Source organism: Octodon degus, unplaced genomic scaffold (genome assembly GCF_000260255.1).
Source record: "Octodon degus isolate 3935 unplaced genomic scaffold, OctDeg1.0 scaffold00262, whole genome shotgun sequence".
Classification (NCBI taxonomy): Eukaryota; Metazoa; Chordata; class Mammalia; order Rodentia; family Octodontidae; genus Octodon; species Octodon degus.
Window position 1 is genome coordinate 2,095,168 of NW_004524838.1, and position 23,606 is coordinate 2,118,773.

General features: G+C 35.9%; 1 protein-coding gene across 8 annotated transcripts in view; it reads right to left on the reverse strand.

The window, feature by feature from the left end:
• Ankib1 (ankyrin repeat and IBR domain containing 1) overlaps positions 1–23,606 on the reverse strand; it is a 156,545-nt gene that overhangs the window by 100,896 nt on the left and 32,043 nt on the right. For all 8 annotated transcript variants that reach the window (XM_023706525.1, XM_023706527.1, XM_023706528.1 and 5 more), the window contains exons 2-3: positions 22,092–22,362; positions 17,146–17,446 (exon numbers count right to left, since the gene is read on the reverse strand). In XM_023706525.1, coding sequence (XP_023562293.1) covers positions 17,146–17,446; positions 22,092–22,279 — 489 coding nt within the window. In that variant the 5' untranslated portion in view covers positions 22,280–22,362. The remainder of the gene's footprint in view (positions 1–17,145; positions 17,447–22,091; positions 22,363–23,606) is intronic.

The following is a 23,606-nucleotide window of genomic DNA, read 5'->3' on the forward strand; positions in this document are numbered from 1 at the left end:
TCACAATGTGATGCTAACACAGGGAAAAAATCACCTAACAAAGCAAGCTTGGAAGAGATTCTATAATTAACACACAGGTATATTTTATCTTCCTCAAATACCTTCTTCAAATTGGTGACTGATACACAGTCACTCCTCTTCCTTTATGGAAATAGTATTCCCCAAAATCATTGATCCTTCTGAACTTTCAAAGTATCAAACTTTTCTCAGTCTTCCAATACTTTCAGCTTTTTGGAATATACCACATAACTGAATACCCTCTTCGAAACTTTTCAGCATCCTTGACAGGGGCCCCCTTCTACACTTTCTATTGCTTCGAGAGGAACCACTTCTTGTACTTTCTTTTTGAGGCTGGGACTATATATAACCTAAAGCCTTTTCAGTGGATCTCACATCTGTACATTTGCTTGCTTTACTCCGGTCAATTCTATAGAGGACATTAAATTTCAAATTTTTCTTTATTTCTACTTTATGGAAGAAAATCTGAGACTTGAATCTCTATCCTATATAAAATTGAATCCAATTTCCTTCCAACCAATTCTTCCACCTAATGTACTTTTCAAGTATTTGATTACTGTTAGCTGGCTTTATAGTTACTCATGCTCAACTGAAAAATTAATTTGTTTTACTCTAAATATAGATGTGACAGCTTACAGAAAAAACAAAAGAGAAAGGTGTATCATTCAATGGTAGTTCATTAACAACAGTAACATTTAATTTTATCTTTAAAAACTTCAGAAAAAAAGTAAAATTTCAAAAATAGAAGAGTAACCATGAGTATTGTTATCTTTAGTTACTCAGTACATGATATAGGCATTTAATTGTGTAAACAATATTAGCACAAACCATTCTTTTCAAGAGAAATTAGTAATATAACTTATTTTTCCTTTTCCTTTCCTTCTTTTCACTTTTCCCTCATATCAATTTCTCTTTCCTTTTTAACAGTTTCTTCTCATTTCACAGTATCTATTGTACATTTTGGACCTTACTTTTGCAGCTTCTCACACTATGGAGACAATATGATATTTACATGTATGAGTCCGGTTTATTTCACTTATGAGTATGGTCTCAAGTTGCATAATTTACCTAAAAATTCTCCAGTTTATCCTTTATCACTGGAGTAGTCCTCCATTGTATGCAAAGATAACATCTTTTCTTATCCATTCCTTGGTTGATGGGCATTTGGGTATTTTCCAAATCTAGCTATTACAAACTGTGCTGCTATAAACATGGATGCACTTATATTACAGTGGTATAATGTCTTTAGTGCCTCTAGGAAGATACCCAGAAGGGAAAAAGATGGGTCAAAAGGGACCTGTACTTTTAGCTTTTTCAGCAATCTCCACACGGATTTCCATAGTGGTTGTACCAGTCTACACAGCCACTAACAGAAGGGCTTCTTTTTTTTCACAAGCCCATCCAGGATTTGTTATTGGTTGATTTCTTGATGATAGCCATTCTTTCCAGTGTGAGATGGAATCTGTTTTACTTTGCATCTTTCAAATTACCAGTGATACTTTACTTTCATAAATTTATTTGCCATTTGTATTTCTTCATCTGAGAAGTGTGTATTCATCTCAGACGCTCATTTTTGGAATGGGTCTTTAAATTTGGGAGGCCTGATTTTTTTGAGTTCTATGTTCTCCATAATAATCTTTTGTCTGGGGAAAGGCTGCAAACATTTTCCCACATTGTGGATTGTCTCTTCACTGTGATTTCTCTTGCTGTGCGAAGGCTTTCTAATGAGATCCCAGTTGTTATTTCCATGTGATAACTCCTGTGTGATCAGTTTTACTCATATAGTCTTTCTCCAACCAATGTCTTTAAGTGTTTTACCTATTCTCTGTCCCAGAAGACTTAATATTTGTTTTAATATATAGAGCTTTGATCAATTTTGAATTTGGTGCATGGTAAAAGATATGGGTCCAATTTTAAATCTCTGGCATGTGCAGCTTTTTCCAGCACCATTTATTAAAGAAGCTATCTTTCTTCCAGTCATTGTGCGTGACACCTTTGACAAAGATAAAGTAGCTGAGTATGACTGGGGTTGTTATTTAATCTTCTAATCTGATCTAATGATATTGTCTTTTTTGCTAGTGCCACACTTTTTTTCTCTAAGGAACTTTACAGTGTAATTTCCAAAACAGGAAGTATGATGTTTCTTGTCTTTCCTTTGTTGCCCAGAATTACGTTTGTTAGTCTGTATGTCCTCTGGTTCAAAATAAATTTTAGGATTGTTTTGTCTAATAGTATAAGATATGCTGTTTGAATTTTGATCAAAACTGCATCAAATCTCTGTAGCAGTTTTGGATGCATTGTCATTTTCATTATATTAGTTCTACCTATTCAACAAGGTATATCTTTTCATTTTCTGATGTTCTTTTCAATCTCTTTTCCCAGAGTACTTAATTTTCAATGTAGAGGTCTCTTATGTCCTTCATTAGATTTATTAGTAAGGATATCATGGCTTTGGATGCTATCTGAAAGGTGTTTCCCTAGTTTTATGGTATTCAATTTGTTCAGGAGTGTGGTATTTAATTTCCATGTGTTTATGAAATTCTTGTAGGCTTTTTTTGGGCCACTGATTTCTAATTTCATTGCACTAATAATGGGATAATTCCAGTTTCCTCACATTTTCTTCAACATGTTCTATGAGCTAACATGTGGCATATTCTGGAGGATGTATCTTGTGCAACTGAGAAGAATGTGTATTTTTATGTTGTGGGTTGGAATACTCCACTCTCTATATATACATCTAATGAGTCCATTTATTCAAATGTTTTGGGTTTTTTTGTTTTTGTCTATTTGATCTATTTCTGAGAGTGGGGTACTGAGGTCTCTAAATATAATTGCATTAGTGCTTATTTGATTTTTCATGTCTGTTAATATTTGTTTTATAAGGTACACTGGTATTTGTTCTTTTTTTGTGGAACCAGGGATTGAACTCAGGCTCCTGCACTTGTCAGGCAAGTGCTTATTCTACTGAGCTAGCTCCCTGGCCCCAGGAGTTATTTGTTGTTACATATTCATCATTTTTATCTCTTCTTCTTGGATTGTTACCTTTTTAAGTATGTATTGGCCTTCCTTATCTCTTAATCAGTCTTGGCTTGAAATTCACTTTGTCAGCAAATAGAATAGCTACCCCTGCTTTTTTCTGTTCCTGTTGCATGAAGTATGGATGTCCATCCTTTAACTTCCAGTGTATGAATTTCTTTTTGAATTAAACGTGTTTCTTGTATTCAGCATATTGACAGATATTGCTACTTGATTCGGCCAGCTCAGCCCACCAGTTTTTTTTTTTTTTTTTTTTGTGGTACTGGGGATTGAACTCGTTCATCATAGTTATTCTACTGAACTATCTCTCCGGCCCCCAGTCTGTCTTTTGATCATTAAATTGAGAACATAACATTGATGGTTATAATTAGGCCTGCATTGTTAATGAGACCATTAACACTAATGGTATGTACTGAATTAGACTTGTCAAGATATTTTCCTGTTGCTGCCTCCACCCCCACCCCTCCACTCCCCATTTAATTGTTTGCCTTGTCTGGTGGATTCCTTCTGTTGGGGTTCATGGAACTTATCTCTTTCTAGAATGTCCTTCAAAAGATTCTGGAGTGTTTCTTTGGTGGCCATAAATTTCCTCAGATGTTCTTTGTCATGGAACTATTTTATTTGTCCATTAGTTTTGAAAGAATTTTGCAAGGTACATTAATCTCAGTTGAAGGTTTTCCTTCAGAGCTTGAAATACTTCACTCCAAGCTCTTTTTGACTTAAGAGTTTGTACTGAGAAGTCAGCTGTGATTCTGATGGGTTTTCCTTTATAGATGATTTTGTTTCTTTTCCCTAACAGGTTTTAAGATTCTGCTCTTGTGTTGAATTTCTGGAACATTTACTATGGTATGCTTGGCTTAATTTTTTTTTTTTTTTTTTTTTTTTTTTTAAATCATGGCTAACTGGAGTTCTATATGCCTCACTCAACCGTATGTCAAATTGTTTTTCCTACCAGGGAAGTTTTCTGCCATGATGTCTATGAACAGTTTTTGTTGTTGTTTTTTTAAAATAATATTGGTGTTATGTCCTGCTTCTTCAATGACTCAAATCTTAAGCTATTAATCTTTGCCTCATCTAGCAGCCACTGGATTGATTTCTCATGGTCCCTTACTATTTTAAAGAAATCTTTCTTTTTGTGATCAGTAACAGCAAGGCTATCTTCTATATCTGAGATCCTTTCCTCACACTGGCTTATTCTGATGGAGCTACTTTGAATGAAATTTTTCATTCTCCTGGTATCTGTTTGAGTTTGTCTTATGGATTTAACTGTATGAACTAGATTTGTGATTATATGACAAAATCTGAAACAAACCAGAAAGTTATATGTGGTGATGTCTTTAATATGTTAATTTTCCCCTTAGGAGTAAAAATTTAAAAGGGGTTAGGGAGAAAACAGAAATAGAGGAACAAATTAGAAGGAGGACAAACGGGACTCACACTGACTTTGGGAAACTATTGCAGAAGACTGTAGGGAGAGAGGAAAATGATGAACAGAACAGAATCACAACCACAAAGAGGCTAGAAGCCATATTCACACATTGAAAAACAAGATCAAATAATGCAGGAAAAACAAAACCACACACACACACACACACACACACACACACACACACGGGAGAGAGAGAAACAAAAATGTCCATTTTCAGGTTTGTCTCTGCTGTCACTGGTACACAACATGTGGAGACTGTGTATATATCTGTGATTTATCCCAGCAAGCTAACAGCTTTTTGGTAGGGACTGGATAATCTCAGCAAGTCTGCACCTTCTCGATGAGACCAGACTAATTTGGCCTGCAGCTGTCAGCATACCTTTTGTAGGCCTCATACCAGCTGGGAGCCACTAGTTAGAGCCTGCAGCTGCTCTGCATTTTGAGCTCAGCCATCCCCTCTCCAAGATGGCTTCTGGCCAATTGCTTTCTCACATAAGACAAATGAGACGCCAATACTACCAGCTAGTGCAGTCCTCTATGTCCATAGCTCCCCTCCACTGCTGCATCTCTCTGTTGAGGCCTCTGGGGTCACCAGCACTCATTATGTGTCCACAGGTCCCAATCACTCCTCTCACACAGTCCTGTCTCAGAAACAAGACACCACCAGCTACCTGATTCTTCTTAGTTGAAGGTTCTCTCTTCATTCTCTGTGGGCTTCAATTCACACTTAACATCCTTCCTGGGTCCAGCAGACTCATTTTTCTTCTTCTTATCTTTCTCTAGTTGCATCTAGATGGCAACTCTCAGAGAGGCTCTTTCTCCACTGTTTACCTGTCTGGTATCTTGGTATTCCTTGCAACATTTTAAATTCTTCATCCTTTAAACTTTTTTTCCTCTTGCTTTCTAAATACAACCAGTTCTTCACAATGTCTGTTATATCTGCCTCTTTTTCTTTTTTTTTTTTTGCAGTACCGGGGATTGAACTCAGGACCTTGCACTTGCTGGGCAAACACTTATTCTACTGAGCTATCTCCGCAGCCCTTATCTGCCTCTTTCTTTCCATCACTAATACTACCATACAGACCCAGTCTCTTTATGAGTTCATATCAGAATCAGTATAATAATCTAACTCCTGTCACTCCTTCTAGTACATTGATTTTCATTTCAGGCTAGGTATGGCTAAAACACTGGTCTAACACAAAGTTTTCAAACTAAATAAGAATTACCTGGGTAATTCAGTAGTAATAAGTACATCAAGGGTAGCGACTGTAAAAAACTATGCATAATTTTTAGGGCTGGGGAGATGGCTCAGTAGAATAAGTGTTTGCCTAGCAAGCACAAGAGCTTGAGTTCAATCCCTGGTTCTGGAAAAAAAAAAAAAAAGAAAAAAAAAATTATGAGTATTCCAATGAAGGAATATGCTCTAAGCTAGGGCTTCTCAATCTTTAATGTGAATACAATTGAGAATGGCATTTTGTTAAACTACAGATTCAGATTTAGCTGGTCTGAGATAAGGACCGAGTTTCTGTACTTCCCACAAGTTACGAGGTGATTAATACCAGTACTAGTTTGAAGATCATTCTTTGACTAAAAGGAAAAGTGCTGGTTAGAAATAATCTACTCATGTCTACTCTAGATTTCAAACACTAGGTTATTACTATATTTCTATAATGCTATTTCTCCAATTAAAAATTGTCCAACACCTCAGGTTTCAGTAAAAGAGAGCACCAACTGTTAGTCCTGGCATTTAGTAGTTTTTATTTGGTATGGCCTCTATCTTCTTTTTGTTTATTGTTCCTCTACAAACTACTTCAATCTGCTCATGCTGGAGACCTAGAACAGTGATTCTCAAACTCTGCCATGCAAAAGAATCAAAAGAATAACTTGTCAAAACATTTTGATAATCCACTTTTATCAGAGTTGTTTGAAATCTGGAGGTCTGGGGAGGCAATAATTTGTACTTATAACAAGGTTGCAGTGGTCACTGATACTGCAGGTCTGATAACCATATTTTGAGTAGCCTCCTCCAAATACTTAAACTGAATTTTATTCATTCAGATCCTTCCAGATGTGTTTAAAGTCTTTAATAATCATTCTTTTAATACAGCGCTTAGCATATCATAGTTTCTGAAACAATGTTTTGGTTAAAAACTTCAAAAGTGAAGCCTGGGAAGTGATTTAGGTGCTGAGATGGAGTTACCATTCCTGTATTATTTAGTTTTAAATGCCAGGTGTTAAAAACACAATATAATATGGTAAACTTCAGTCTCATTTGTGAATGATTTTTATGGTTTTTTCAGTGAAACATGAAATATTCTTAAATGTCACATTGTTAGCAAAGCTGTGCACTTGTAAAGGGCAAAGTGTGACTTACCACCATTTATATTCTAGTGACTTCTACTTGATTCTATATTATAGCTATACTTGCAGCTCAATAAGGTAGGAATGCAAAGGAAATATATAACACTTATTTTTACATAGTTTTTTTTTGTACCAGGAATTGAACTAAGGATTTTGTGCATATCAGGCAGGCACTATGTAGCTAAGCTATCTTACCAGCCTAACATACATTTTAAAAACAAATTCTTTACACAAAGAATGAAGCAAAACTCTCAAACTAAAATTTCTGTCACATCCATCATTTACTAAGTTGCTAGTACAGGTTAAACAGTACTAGAAATAAAATGTAGTCTAACAACTAGGTTTGTTGTAAGGAACTTACTAGAGGAGAAATATCAATGTACTTTTTATTGGATCATGCTAATAAATCTAATTTGTTATCTCTCTGCAAAGTTCTTTTCTATCATCAAAAATGCATTAAATGTTTAGAATCATAGTAACTGACACATTGCTATTAATCTCTCTCAGAATCCCTCCCACCCCACTTCAAACACACTTATTTCACGATTCTTGGCACTTTCTGAAACATTCCTGGAAGTCCTCCTTCTTGAGTATCTTCCAAGGTATGATAACAAATGCAATGAATGCTACGACTGAGTGCCATCCAATTGAAAGCAAGTTCAGAAGAACTTTTTGGTGCGCTTTCATCCACCTTCCTCATGGGATCTGACACCACGGGATGATGCAATTTTGAGAGAGATTAATATGTCTCTTAGTGTAATTATTTATTGAAGAACAATATATTTTTTTCATTTTTAAGATCTTACCATTCACATTCACTGTAGGAAGTATATATATGTAACTTAACACACCCTAACTCATTTTATTTCCTTTCTCCATCTCTGTCTCTAGATCTCTTCCCCCATTTTTTTGCAGCCCATGTTTGCAATATGTATGATTACATTCATACATTAATTTGTGTATGTGCATAGCATATCTTAATTGTTTTTACATTCTCTCCCCTCTTTGCATCTCTTGGTCCCTCCCATTTGCATAAGATTTATGTCTGTTTCCTTTTGTCTATCTTGTTTTTTTTTTGTTTTTTTTTTGTTTGTTTGTTTGTTTTTTTTTTGGCAGAACAGGGGATTGAACTCAGGTCCTTATGCTAGCCAGGGAAGCTCTTATTCCACTGAGCCATCTCCCCAGTCCCTTGTCTATTTTGTATTTTGTTTTATTTTATGCTTTGGATTTCTCATATGACAAAAAGCATACTATATTTAAGCTTATTTATTGCACTTATGCTTTTAAGTTGCATTCATTTTACTACAAATGACTCAAATTTATCCCTCTTTATATTCAACGATTCCATTATGTATAGATATCACATTTCCTTTACCCTTACATTTGTTTATGGCCATATAAGCTGCTTCCAAGATTTAGCTATTATGAACTGTGATAACTATGACAACTAACTTTTGAGAGGATGCCTAGAAGGAGAAAATATGGTAAATGTAATTACAAACTAGTTTCTGTTTTTGTAGAATCTCCATACTAATTTCTATAGTGGTTGTACTAGTCTACATTCTCACCAGCAATACAGGGGGGTTCCTTTTCCACAGAGCCTCATCAGAAGTTATTATTTTCATTCTTAATGATTAACATATTGCCTGGAATACAATGAAATCTGAGTGTTGTTTTAATTTCCATTTCTCTAATGGTCAAAGATGCTGAATGTTTCTTCATGTATTAATTGGCTCTTTATATTTCTTGTTCTGAGAAGCCTATTCATTTCAGTCACCCAGTTTTAGACTGGGTGTTTTATTTTTGGGGTCTAATTTTTTTGAGCTCTCTGTATATTCCAGATTATTTATTCTCTGCCCAAGGTGATGCTATCAAAAATTTTTTTCTCATTCTGTAGGCTGTCTATTCTGTAGATGCCTTTGCTGTGCTGAAGCTTTTTTAATTTGATATACCCACACTTGCTGATTCTTAATGTTATTTCTTGTGCCACTGAAGTACTTTTCAAAAAGTCTCTCACATTTAAGTCTTCAAACAGTTTTACTTATATTATCTTCTACCATATAGTGTTTCTATTTTAACATTTAATTCATTTTTATTTTAGTTTAGTACATGGTAACTGTATACCAAATTTTCCCTGCACCATTTATTGAAGAGGCTATCTGTCCTGTAGTGTATGTTTTGGCCCCTTTTGTCAAAGATCAAATTTTGTTTTCACATTTTGCCTTTTCACTTCATTGGTTAATTTCTAAGTATTCAATATTTTTTGGTGCTATTGAGAATAGTACTGTTACCTTAATTTCTTTCTCTATTGAGTTGCTGGTACACAGAAACTATTCATTTTGCTTGTTGATTTTTGTATCCTGTTACTTTGCTGAATTTGGTTATTAATTCCAGAAATGTTTTGGTGGAATTTTTTTTAGGTCTTTTATGTAGAGAATAAAATCATCTAAAAACAATGACAATTTAATTTCTTCCTTTACTATATTTATTACTTTTTTCCCTTTACCTTGATTGGTGTTGCAAATGTTTCACATAGTATATTGAGCAAGAGCAGTGACAGTGGGCATCCATATTTTCTTGATTTTAGAGGAAACTTTTTCAGTTTTTCCTCATGTAATCTGATGTTGACTGTTGGGCTGTCATAAATGGCCTTCGTATGTTATGGTCCATCTAGTGCTATTCTTGTCAGGGTTTGCTTTTTTTTTTTTTTTTTTTTTGCAGAACCGGGGATTGAACTCAGACCCTTGTGCTTGCCAGGGCAGCACTTATTCCACTGAGCCATCTCCCCAGCCCCTTGCTGGGTTTTTTAAAGTCACCACTGGACACTGGACTTTAAAAAAAGGTTTTTCTGCATCTACTGATATGGTAATGTGGTTACTGTCTTTGGTTGTGTTTGTGTAGTGTATTATAGTTATAGATTTGTGTGTACTGAGCCATTTTTGCATCCCTGAGATGAAACCTACTTGCTCATGATGTATGATCCTTTTGATGATTTGTTGTATTCCATTTGTCATTATCTTACTGGGGATTTTTTGTATCTGTGTTCACTAAAAAAACCGGCCTGTAGTTTTTCCACTCGGGTCTTTGTCTAGTTTGGAGATTAGAGTAATGCTTGCTTCCTGTGATGAGTTTCTAAGTACACATTCATTTTTAATTTTACTGAAGAATCTGAGGAATACTGGTGTTATAGTCTCTTCCAAGTTCTTGCAGAATTCACCAGTGAATCCATCAAGTCCTGAGTGTTTCTTAGTTGGTAGTTTTTTAAAATTACTGCCTCCATTTCATCGTCATTAAACTTTTCTGAGTTTCTTCATGTTGTTTCAGTTTTGGTAATTTATATGTACCTAGGAATCTGGCCATTTCTTGATGGTTTTCCAATTTGTCAGAGCACAATTTTTCATAGAAATTACTAATGATCTTATAGATTTGGGTAATGTCTATTGTGATTTTGCCTTTTTCACTCCTAAATACCTTGATAAGACTCTTGTCTCTCCTTCCTTGGCTAAGAGTTTACATATTGTATTTACTCTCTCAAAGAACCAGATTTTTTTTGATTCTTTTGTATTGCTAATTCAACCTGAGGGTTTGGTTTGGATTGTTGATTTTCAAGTATCTTGATGCTTATCATAAAGTTATTATTATTTTTTTTAATGTATGTAGTGCAGGATCTACAGGGTCTCACTACACAGATCTGACTTGTAGTGATTCTCCTGTTTTCAGCCTCCCAAGCTCTGCGATTACAAGCCGGTGCCACCATGCGCAGTCTCAATTGCCATCTCAGTGTGCCCCAGGGGTGGGGCCAGGACGGCACCCAGGGGATCAAATCCAGTGGCTGAACCTGCCTAAGCAGGTGCTTTAGTCTGCTGAGTTATCAAAGTTATTTATTTGACCTTGATCTATTTTTCCAATGTGAGCACCGACAATAATAATACAGTCCTGTCAGGATTGCTTTGTGTTTTATAGGTTCTGAGGTACTGTACAAGCATTTTTGATTTCAGAAATTACTCAATTTCTTTCTTGATTTTTTTGTTAACTTCTGAGTATCAGAAAGGTGTTATTAACTTTGCCAAGTGTTTATAAATTTTCTGTAGTTTCTTTTGTGATTGGTTTCTAGTTTTAAGGGCACAATGATTCGATTTTGATTTTTTGCATTTCTTTGAAAGGTTCTGCAGACTAGCATGTGATACATTTTGGAGAAAGTTCCTTGCGCTGCTTGAAGGATAGATATCTATTTTATGGATGTTCATAAAGTGCATTTTTTGAAGGTAGAGATCAGCTAATATTTCTCTGTTGATTATTCAGTTGATCTTTTTTTGAAAATGGGGTGTTGTGGCCATTCACTTGATTTTGTTGGTTTTTATTTGATATTTTAGTCCAGCAGTATTTGCTTTATGAAGTTATGTGCTTCAATGTTGAATGCATGAATATTTATAATTATTCTCTTTTCCTGTTGGATTATTCACTTAACTAATATGTAATGACCTTCTTGTTCCCTTCTGATCAGTTTTAACTTGATGTTCACTTTGAGAATATGATTGCTACTCATGCTTATTTTCCTGGTGCACAACATAGTGTTTCCATTCTTTGGATTTAGTCTATGAATTTTTCGGAGTAGATGAATTTCTTGAATGCAACAGACTACATATTGTTTTGGATCCAGTCTGCCTATATGTATCTTTTAACTGGAGCTAAAGCTATTCACATTATTACTGAAAATTATTTATTACTGTCATTGTGTTCTTTTTCTGTTGATGACTTTCTTTTTCCATTTTTTAAAACTACTTGTCCTAGGACCAGTCAAATAGCTCAGCAGATTAAAGTGCCTGCAAGCAGGCTCAAGGGCCAGGGGTTTGACTCCAGGCCCTGCCTTGCAGGCCTCGGCGTGCTGAGAGGACAACTGAGACTGGATGTGGTGGCGCATGCCTGTAATCCCAGCTCTTGGGAGGCTGTAAACAGGCAGATCACTATGAGTCTGATCTAGTAGTGAGACCCTGAACACCCTGTAGACTCTTCCCTAAAATAAAACAAACAAAAAAATAAACAACAAAAACCCCTACTTGTCTTGCTTGATTTATTCATTCTATCTGATCTTTTGGCTTTCTTGGGTTTGTTGTCTGTCCAATATAATTATGCTCTGATCATTATGATTTTTCATTAACTAAATTTTTTTTCCTTATAGCTGCTTTGGTGTTCATGTATGTTTTGAGGTGTTCTTTGTTCATGGACTGTTCTTATGTCTCCAAATCTGAAAAAACAGTTTGGCAGGATATATTACTCTGGATTGGAGTAAATTGCTTTTATGACTTAAAACATTTAACTGCTAATTCTCTTAGCTTTTAAAGTTGTTGCTGAGATGTCTTTTGTGATCCTGATGGATTTATACTAGTTTTTGCTTTTCTATGAAAGTTTTTAAGATTCTGTCTTTGTGTTGGACATCTGGGGTTTTTTACCTGAGGTGTTTTGTGGGGAGTTTTATTTTTCATCATACTTGATATTCTGTACACACAAGGAAAAAAAAGGGTGCAGGTCAAAGAGGAAACCCTTGAAACTTAAAGTAATATAATCATAGAATACCAACGAACAAAAGAAAGAAGAGTAAGAAAATTAAAAAGAGAAATAACAATGACAACCAATCAAAATAGTACAAATCTAACGAATTAGCAAGGTTAAAGAAACTATAACTGACAAAAACCTTTGCACAGTTGTTACAGTAGTAACACAGCTCTTCCATACAGTCCCTTGCTTTGGAGACAGTTGCCTGTCCAAAGCCTTGGGAACTGTTGCACAGTTCACACTCTGGTTTAGAACTTCATGTGTACCCCTATGTGGACCTGTGGATCTGAAAGTCTTGACTGACTGGATGGTAAATATTGCAAACTTCCCCATTTCTCTTTTTCCCTATTATGTGGCCCAAAAGCTGCTATCTCAGGTTTTGATCACTGTTGTTTGTTTCAGTTCCACCTACAGGAATCACAAAATGGTACTCTCTCTTCTGGCTTTTGGGGATAGTGCTGTCACAGGAATGTTTTCTGATTTTGTTGCAGAACTGAGATTCACTTCCTTCTGCTCTTCTGTGTTAGTGTCTTCTTCCTCCAATGGAGGCAGCTGACAAAGGTAGGGTGCTCAATGCTCCATGTGTCGCACTCCCAATTGTATATGGGAGAAACAGGTGGCTTGTTATTAAAATTGTCTGTGCTGGGGCTGGGGAGATAGTGCATCAGCTTAAGTGCCTGCCTGGCAAGTATGTCGTCCTGAGTTTGATCCCTGGTATCAAACCCTCCTCACCAAAACCCAAAACAAAACAAAATAAACAAACAAAAAAAGAAACAAAAATAACAATAAAATTCTCTGTGTTGAGGGAATCTTCTCTCCCAGGATCTTGCCATTGACTGGCTCTGGGAATGCTAGCACATGGCTATGAAACTATCCCTTTCTGTTTTCAGTTTGAATCCCTAGCCTGGAGCTCTTTGGCTTCCTGTGCCCAGTGGGGAAGATAGCTTAAAAATCCAGACTGTCTCTGAGGGGCTGCCTTGTTCTCTCTCTTTTCCAAGGTGGTATGGGAGATGGGCCTGGGGTATCATTTTTTTAGGTGCGAACTAGTTTTCTCTCTCCCACCCTCTAAATTCTGGATATCAGTTAAGGTGGGCTGTCTTCTCATTTATTATCCTGTATAAGACTTATTTGTTTATTTATATTTTAGGGAAAGGTCTACAGGGTGTTCAGGGTCTCACTACTAGATTGGACTGCTAGTGATCCAACTGTTTACAACCTCCCAAGAGCTGGGATTACAGGTGTGTGCCTCCATGTCCCGTATCAATGGCCTCAGGCCACATGGGAGGCAGGGCTGGCATGGCCCCTGTCTCTGCTTGCAGGTGCTTTAATCTGCTGAGCTATTTGGCAGGTCTTTAGACTTTATTATCTTTTACCCCCACTTCAGAGAACTTGTTTTTCTTCGGCACCAAATAGGAGGTACTCACTTGCTACAGGTATTCCCTGGCTTTTCTGAACATAACAATTTTTCCATTCTTCATACTTTTCAAGTACACCTTATATTTCAACATAGGAAACTCCCAGAAATTGAAAGAAAAAATGTATAATTTATTAAATTAAAAGTGTAGAATTTATTATATTGACTCAGCAGATTAAAGTGGTTGCAAGCAGACACAGGAGCCAGGGGTTCAGTACCCGGGCCTTCCCTGCCAGCCTCACCCCCAGGGCGTGCGGAGATGGCAATTGAGACTGGGTATGGTGGCACGCACCTGTAATCCCAGCTCTTGGGAGTCTGTAAACAGGCAGATCACTGAGTCTGATCTAGTAGTGAGACCCTGAATATCCTGTAGACCCTTCCCTAAAAAAGAAAATTAAAAAAAAAAAAAAAAGAAAGTTTTGTGTTTTAATGAAGTGTTATTTCTGTGTTCAGGGTACTTGTATTTTTTTATGTAACATTTTTAAGTCTTGTATATATGTTCAACACATAGGACTTGGTATATATTGATAATGTTATTTTACATTTTTAAAATGTAAAATCATTTTCGCTTTCCTTTACTAGTTCTTTGCATTTTACAATAGTCTACTGCAAAGTAAGAACTATGATCAAATCTAATCTTGCTGCCAGGAGTTAGAAATGGCTTTTATGTTTTTAAATGATAAAAAAAAATCTTACTTTACATTATATTTTGTACCAATGAACACTAAAAAAATTAGGAAGCACAATACAGGTATTAGTTATTGTCACTACTATACTTGAGGCTAAAAACAACCAGGTAGAGAAAAAGTTTAGAAAAACATACTTAAATTAGTTATTACCTTAATTTTTATAAGTACAATCTAAACTTTTCCAGTTGATCAAAGTATTATAACATCTCCTAAAAATAGAAGAAAACTAATATTCTAAGGCCTACAGTCATGTAATGAATTATATATTGTATTATGTTTCACTTCATGAACTTATACGAGAAAATACAACAATGCCTCTAAGTGCTAGGTAATTTACACTTCTCTAGGAAACTTTTTAATTTAATTAACAATAAATATAAGGGATTAAGGCTGAGCAAGAATACAGTCAAGTAAAAGACACTGAAGATAAGCTTCACATAGGTAATATGCTACAATTTGTCAATGAATACCATAATAAATGTGAGATACATATTCATAGAGCTCTACTGGGATGTTTGCCATTAAATCAAAGTGCTGTTCTAAATATAGGAAAATAAAAACACTCATTAAATGGTACGGCTTATATAATGTGATATGTTTGACAGATTATGCAGCGTGTATGTGCGTGAATGCACGCGTGCGTGCGTACACACACACACTTCTCACAAAAATCATCAGGCCTTCCAGATAGTACAGAATAAATATAGCACTAACTTCCTTCACTGTCTGAACAAAATTCTTAGTAAAAACATCACACTTGATTTTTTGAACAATTTAACAAGCATATTACTGTAAATATACTTTAGAATCAACAACTACCAAAGCAATGCTTTTTGACAAATTCTGAAAACAAGAGATTAAAACAGCAATATAAAAGCATTATTACACCCCTCAAAATAATTTTCTGCTCTAACCCAATTCAGAAATATGATGTAGTTCCATCAATAATGGTGAGTCACTACAGTGAGTGAGAACAGGCAGTGAGCACAGAACAGTATCTAGAAAGTCTATGTAAAAAACTTGAGGAATTCTGCTACTAGTCCTCTTAACATAAATCCTAGGGCATTCTTCCTTCTACACTGAATCAGTGTTAGAAAGCAGCTCAGGACTGTCATTAACTAGTGGACAAGAGTAACACAGGCATAAAATGTGACAAAGATTTTAAAGATTAGAAAATATCACAGTAAGAAGAGTAAATAAATACAAGATCATTATAGGTTCAGCATGAAATAAAGTGATACTTCAGATATAACAAAGAAATGCTGTGCTGTGGACATAACTCAGTGGCGTAAGCACCTGGCTGGCAAGTGAAAGGTCTGGAGTTTGATTCCCAGTACCACAAAAAAAAAAAAAAAGAAAAAAGAAAAAGAAAAAGAAAAGAAAAGAAGAGGAGGAGGAAGAGGAGGAGGAGAAGAGAAAGAAAAAAAACATGTTTTAAGAACATGTACTCATATTTTGATACATCGATCAATTTAAAGTAACATTCAATGAACATTAAATTTTTTCCGAACTATATGCTTTTCTAATAAAGACACACAATTTTAGAAGAAAAAAACTCCAATCTTTTTTTTTTTTTAACTCTTATGTATTTGGTACAAGGTCTCACTACGCAGCTTGAACTCCAGTGATCCTCCTGTCTCAGCCTCCCCAGCGCTGGGATTACAGGCGTGCACCACCATGCCCAGTTTCGGTGGCTGGCTCAGGAGGGGCCAGCGCAGCATGTGGTATCGGGGATCAAACCTGGGTCCTTGCGCTTGTCCAGCAGGCACTTAGACTACCGAGCTACCTCCCCAGCCCTGTGATCCAATCTTAAAAGCTCCCTATCCACAGTTTTTATACAAAACAACTTCTATGCACTATATATGGATGGACACAAATGTTGATAGCTGAGAAACATCTGTTCTGTTGTATGTATATGAGGGATGATATTAAGCTGATGACTTCTCAGCTAAGATTTTACATTACATGAATGACTGTAAATAAGCCTGGTAAGATGCAGAACATATTAAAAAATCAAATATAATACAGTATACATTCAGGTGTACTTTAGAGCAGATTGAATGGGAAAAAACCCTAATATTTTAAGATTACAGGTGTTAAATGCATTTATGAATAGCCATCCACAGCTTAGTGAACGGACCAATTCTAGATAATATAGTATAGGTCCCAATGGTCAAGATTTGCCATATTCACCATGTATATATTTTATACAATAAAATCAACAAAAAGTAGAATGCGTTACTACTAAAGCTATTACTTTGAATACAAAAGTGCTTAATTGGTGATTGTCATTCAAGGTTAGCAAAGTTTTAATTCTTCTCAATTCCATTTTATTTCAAAGGTTGACTGTGCAACGGTAGGTTTTTTTCCTATATAAAACCATGTGGTGGCTTTATTTGAAAAGAGCCCTGAATTTTTTTAGAATCAATGAAGGAACAAAAATGACTAGTTTAGATACTGTTGGTTGGGGATATAGCTCAGTGGCAAAAGTGCCTGTCTGGGAAGCACAAGGTCCTGAGGTTTGATCCCCGGTACCAAAAAAAAAAAAAAAAAAATATTGTTAAGAGCAACAAAACAAATACTGATTATGATCTATCACCAAGACATAAATTTTACCATGCAGAATATTAACAGAAAAGTTTTACCTCTACACAGGCTTTCATCCCTGAGGCAGCAGCATAATGAAGAGGTGTGTTTTTCTTGTTATCAACAGCATCAATAGCTGCTCTCTCATATTCACCCTGGTCAAGTTTTGCTCCTTTCCATCTTAAGATCATCTGCAGACAATCGGCTCTTCTGAAATCATCTTCCACAGGGCGTGCTAAGCGTGGATGAAGGGCTCCTTCTGATATCATAATCTGAGGTCCCATACACAATAAATGCATAGATGTTTCATTGTGCACATTCCGTTTATTTGGATTACCATCTCTTCCAAAAAGAAATGTCCTAAAATAGAATGGAAGGATGAAAACTATTTTTGTCCTGGCAGGAAATACATAGGAGATAAATTTAAAAGATATGCTCTACTTCAAAGCTGAAAATCTAATTTCTATCACGTGTTTGGATAGTGATGATAGCTAATAATTAAGTAGTGTATAACTGAAATTTGCATCAAGAATAGATCTTGAGCATTTTCAACACACAGCCTAAAAGGTAACACAAAAGGTGATGGGTATGTATATTAACTTGATTCTACATCAAAGCATCACATTGCACACTTTGAAACATACAATTTTGGTCAATTATACCCCAATAAAGCTGGCAAAAATAATTTGTGACTCCTTCTACACTATCTACCTAAATTTCCAAAGACAAAAGAGTACATAAATTAAATATTAGGTATATTTTCAGGAAAGGAAAGCAACAAGGTAATTTCTACTTTTAGTACATACATTGAAAGTCCTAATAACTTAAGAGTCAATATTCTTCAAACAATTAAGGAAAAACATTCTAGACCCGGAGGCTGAAGTTTTAAAATAAAGTACAAAGTATATAGTCAAATTATAAAATTAATCCAAACTGGCAACTAAAAGATAATATACAATCACTGATTTAATAAGTTTTCAAATACTCGTTTAATGGAATAATAACAAGATAGAAACAGATCTATTTTAAGCTTAAACAAAGCAAAAACATTAACTAGATTGCAAACCTTAAATCTGTTGGTCATTAGACACTTTTGTAATTTTAAAAATTACTGCTGGTACTAAGAGCTTTAGAACACTTATATTTTAAGTTTTTAAATATTTATTTATTTTTATTTATTACATTTATTTATTGTGTGTGTGTGTGTGTGTGTGTGTGTGTGGCCAGCTCAGCCCACCAGGGGGCGGGCTGGCTGGCATGTGGTGCTGGAGGATTGAACCGTGGTCCCTGTGCTTTGCCAAACTTGTTTCAAGTAGGTGCTTTAGACCACTGAGCCATCTCTCCAGCCCCTATTTTAAGTTTAATAAAATGAATGAATAAAAAAATCAATAGATAAATTTGAGCAGAGACTGAGACTTTGCTTTTGAACTTGAGGAAAAACGTCTGTATTCTGACGAAGTGCCCATTTCCAAAAACAACATTTAAAGTCTATTCTTAACTGCTATACTTAGGTACTGGTTTATGTGTGTTACACTTTGAGCCAAAGTCCACACAGCAAGCAGCTGAGCTAGTTATCTATGTTCTGTATAAAGTTACACTTTAATATTTGACTATGAGAAAGAAAAACACAACAAATGTCCCCTAAATCTGAAGGAGCAGCATTAGAAAGACCTTTGAGGCCACCAATTTCTAACTTAAAGTTCTTATGCTAGAATTTGAGGTAGGAGGTAAATCACCCCTCCCCCATACACTGCTACTAGTACTGGAACTGGACACTGAACTCCAGGAAAGTGCTCTATCATTGAGTTATATTCACCTTTCTTTTTATTTTAAACTTTGAGACTGGGTAAAATGTGGGCAGGTGTAAGAAGTTCTGAAAGCTAAACAATAATGCAGACAATAGGGTATTGTTAAAACTTTCTCATGACAGAAAGAAAATTCAAAAACTATGCTTTAGGACTATTAATCTATATATGAATTTTTAAAGTTTAGAAGAACAGAATAAAAAAAAATCACACACCAGCTATTTTTATTGGGAGCAGTCAGGTGATAAAAGTGAACTAAATTTATAGAAGAGTATGCTAAGTTTGAGAGAGTGAGAATGAAAAGAAATGAATCCAAAAGACAGAGAACTCAGCAGGTTTGGTCAATGAAAGAGTAGGTTAAAGGTGATTTAATTGTAGGATCTAGATGCAAAAAAACTAAAGATCATTAACAGTATATGTTAGAAAGCACAATATTTATATTATAAAGTTAACTGACTGTCCTACAAGGTCTGTGAGATAAATACACATTTTACAGATGGGAAAACTTAAGTTGAGTGTGATTAGAAAGTAATTTGCCTTGTTAAGTAGCTGAGGCAGCCATGACAAATCAGTTGATCTATATGTGTTAAGTGTCTCTGTTTTAGAGCTTCAAGCCTGGAGTCATCTACCTAGGCAACTTGCCACTCACAAGCTATGAAAGTTCTGACAAGTTCTGACAAGTTCCTCACCCTATAGTACTTCTGTTTTCTCACCTCTAAGACCTAGACAATAAACTACCTCAGAGAACTGTAATGAAAATTAACCAAGATAATGCATATAAAGCATTAGAAAATAATAAACCCTTAGTAGATATTTATCATTACTATATTACATTGTTATATGAGCATAATATATCACTGTCAATGATACAAGGACCCAAGGGCTGGCCAGAAGCTCAGTGGATTAAAGCACCTGTTTAGGCAGACACAGAGACTGGGATTTGATCTTGGGCTCCACATGCCGTGCTGGCCCGCCCCCCAGAGCACGCTGAGACAGTGATTGAGACTGGGCATGGTGGCATGCCTCTGTAATCCCAGCACATGGGAAGCTGAGGCAGGAGGATCACTACAAGTTCAAGGATACCCTGGGCTACATAGGGAGTCCAAGGCCAGCCTGAACTACATAGCAAGACCATGTGAGAAAAAAAAAACAAAACCAAGAACACTGATCATAAATGTCTTTCCTTATATAATCTTTTAAAAAATGTTACTTGGTACAGGTCTACAGGGTCTCACTACACAGATAAGACTTGCAGTGATCTTCCTGTTTTCAGCTTCCCAAGTGCTGGGATTACAGGTGTGTGACACTATGCCCAGTCTCAATTGCTGTCTCAGTGCAGGGGTGGGGGTGGGGGTGCAAGCAAGGCATGTGGAACCGGGGATTGAGCACTGGTCCCTGCACTTTGCCTAAGCAGGCACTTTAGTCCACTGAACTATATGTATAATGGTTTTATAAAACAACCACTTACTCTACCTAAGATACTATGCTAGATGCTAGAAGTATAAAGAAAAAAATCCTAGTTATACAGGCAAGCAAAGACAAGACGTATTAAAGTTGTAAAATATAATGAGTTAATGTATAGCAAATAAGTGATGCTAATAAAAAGATCATAGAAGTTTAAAAAATTTGAAGTTTTTAATGGGTGGTGATAGTCTAAGAAGATAAATATAGCATGTACAGGACCTTAAAGAAAGTGTAACATTTTGATAGTAAAAGGTGAGGAACAAGGAAGGATAGTACTGGCACAGACAACAGCACTGACAAGCAAAATACTCAGCATACAAGTTCTGGGGGTTACAGAAGGAGCAGCGTAATTTGAACAACGTGTACAGAAAAGAAATATTTAAAAATTAAAAGGTTTTTGTCAAATTCTAAGGATTTAAGTATTATATTTCATTGTATAAGTCAAACAGTATTTCTCCTCTAGCATCAGACATTTATAACTACATAACCAAGCGTAAGAAAGTTTTAGAAATACTATTCTGTTCTTTTTTTTTTCTCATTTTGCCTTCAGAACAATCTTTTTAAGTAGCACTTTCTCACACAGTCCTGCAATCCCAGCACCCTCAGGGGCTAAAGCAGGACAGCAAATTTAAACCCAGCCTGAGTATTTGGCAACTTACAAGATCTTTTTCTTTTTCTTTTTTTGTGGAACTGAGGATTTAACTCAGGCCCTTGCGCTTGCCAGGCAAGCGCTTATTCTACTGAGCCATCACCCCAGCTCCCTTACAAGATGTTGTTCCACAATAAAAAAGTAAAATGGGCTGGATGTTGCTTAGTGTGAAGGCCCTGAGTTCAAGCCCCAATACACTAAAAGAAACAGGGAGAGAGAAGAGACAGAAACTTTCTAAATGAATGTGCCTACTGAAAGAATAAAACTTAAAACATAGATAAGGCAAATACAACTGTTTTTCAAGTTAAAATAGCTAACCAGAGTTTAGAATTTTGCTTTTGACACCATTCCTTATAATTCTAGGAGTACTTTTCATAATGGAAATGTAAATTAAATATTAGTATTTGGTAAATTAAACACTAAATTTCACTGACACTTTGAAACACACCACAACTCAAAATATCTTTACAGCAGTTAAAAACATGTAAACCAATTTATTAAGTTTGGTCTAATTTTGGTACAATAAATAAAATTATATGAAATCTTAAAGAACACAGCAAATAATTTAGGCATATTCAGTTTTACAAAGTTTAGCTCACTACACTACCATATGACATATACATATGTCTTTTTTTTTTTTTTTTGGCGGAACCGGGGATTGAACTCAGGCCCTTGAGCTTGCCAGGAAAGCACTTATTCCACTGAGCCATCTCCCTGGCCCCCAAAAATTTTCCCTGAAGTTCTGGCCTCCCAGTTCTTTCTATGGAAAAACAGCAGAAGGATTTTTTTTTTTTTCTCCAAACACCTTCAGGGCATGTTTGGCTGGCTTGAGTTGTGGGGATCAAAGCACAGCAACCTGAGCCTGACTGCTTTGTTGAAGCAGTCACTTAAAGAACTGAGCTAAGGGGCAGGCACCCTAGTTGTTTTTTTTTTTTGTCAGAGCCAGGGATTGAACTCAGGCCCTTCCACTTGTCAGGCAAGCGCTTATTCTAGTGAGCTATCTCCCCGGCCCCGATACGTCTATTTTCAAAGATCACAATTGTCTTCTTTCACTAACTTGGTACCACTGGTCTGTAACAATACTTACCCTAATATTCTATTCATCCCATGTCTAGCAGCATAGTGTAATGGAGTATTGTGCTGGTAGGGTTCGCCATAAGATGTATTTGGATCAAGGGATTCTTTTAGCTGAGGATTGTTTTCATATATTTGGCAAGCCAGGTTTTCATCACCATTGATGAGTGCTTTTCGGAATTTGGTAGTTGTATTTCCCATGTTTCCTTTTCTTATAAGCAGTGGCACTTTTTTCTTTCCTCCTTCAGCCACTTCTTAAATGCTTCTGCAGCATGTTTCACATTCTAATGAAAGAAAAGTTACTTAAATTAGATTGCAAAACAGTAATTACATAGCCTATCCTAAAGAAACAATGTAAGGGGGAAAATGTTACACTTTACTGATTTCTTAGCTAAACAAACCTCTAATTTTACCTTTAAATTAATTACTCAGAGTAGAAGATATCAGCATTTAATTTTCTAAACAATGTTGGCATAAACCTTTCCAAAGAACTAAGAGAAATCAAGTCTCCAGTTTATCCTTTATGGCTGAGTAGTTCTCCATTACATACAAAGACCACATCTTTTTTTATCCATTCCTTGGTCGATGGGCATTTGGGTGGTTTCCAAGATCTAGCTATTACAAATTGTGGTGCTATAAACATGGGTGCACATACATCACTATGATACAATGTCTATAATGCTTCTGGGAAGATACCCAGAAGGGAAACAGATGGGTCAAATGGGACCTCTAATCCTAGTTTTTTGAGGAATCTCCACATTTATTTCCACAGTGGTTGCACCAGTCTACACACCCACCACCAGTGAAGGATTCCTTTTTCCCCACAGCCCATCCAGTATTTGTTACTGGCTAACTTCCTGATGGTAGCCATTCTTTTCAGGGTGAGATGGAATCTCAGTGTTGTTTTAATTTTCATCTCTTAAATGACCAGTAATGTTGAACACTTTTTCACGTATTTATTTGCTGTTTCTATTTCTTCACATAAATGTGTGTATTCATCTCATGCCCATTTTTGGAATGGATCTTTAAATCTGAGAGGTCTGTTTTTTGGTTTTTTTCCTTTGAGTTCTTTATATGCTCTTGCTAGTAATCCTTTGTCTGAGGAAAAGCTTGCAAACATTTTCTCACATTGTGGACTGTCTCTTCACTCTGTTGGTGGTTTTTCTTGCTGTGCTAAAGCTTTTTAATAAAATGTTGATTCTTTGTGATATTTCCTGCGCAATCGGGGTTTTATTCATAAAGTCTTTCCCACACCAGTGTCTTCAAGAGTTGTACCTATTCTATGTTCCAGAAGATTTAATGCTTCTGTTTTAATATTTAGACCTTTGATCCATCTTGAATTTAGTTCAGCACATGATGAAAGATCCATATCCAATTTTAATCTATGTCATGTGCAGAGCCAATTTTTCCAGTACCGTTTATTAAAGTGGCTACCTTTCCTCCACTGAATATCAAAGATAAGGTGGCTGGCTGAGTATGTCTGGAATTGTTTCTATATCTTCTAATCTGTTCCCTGATCTCCGGGACT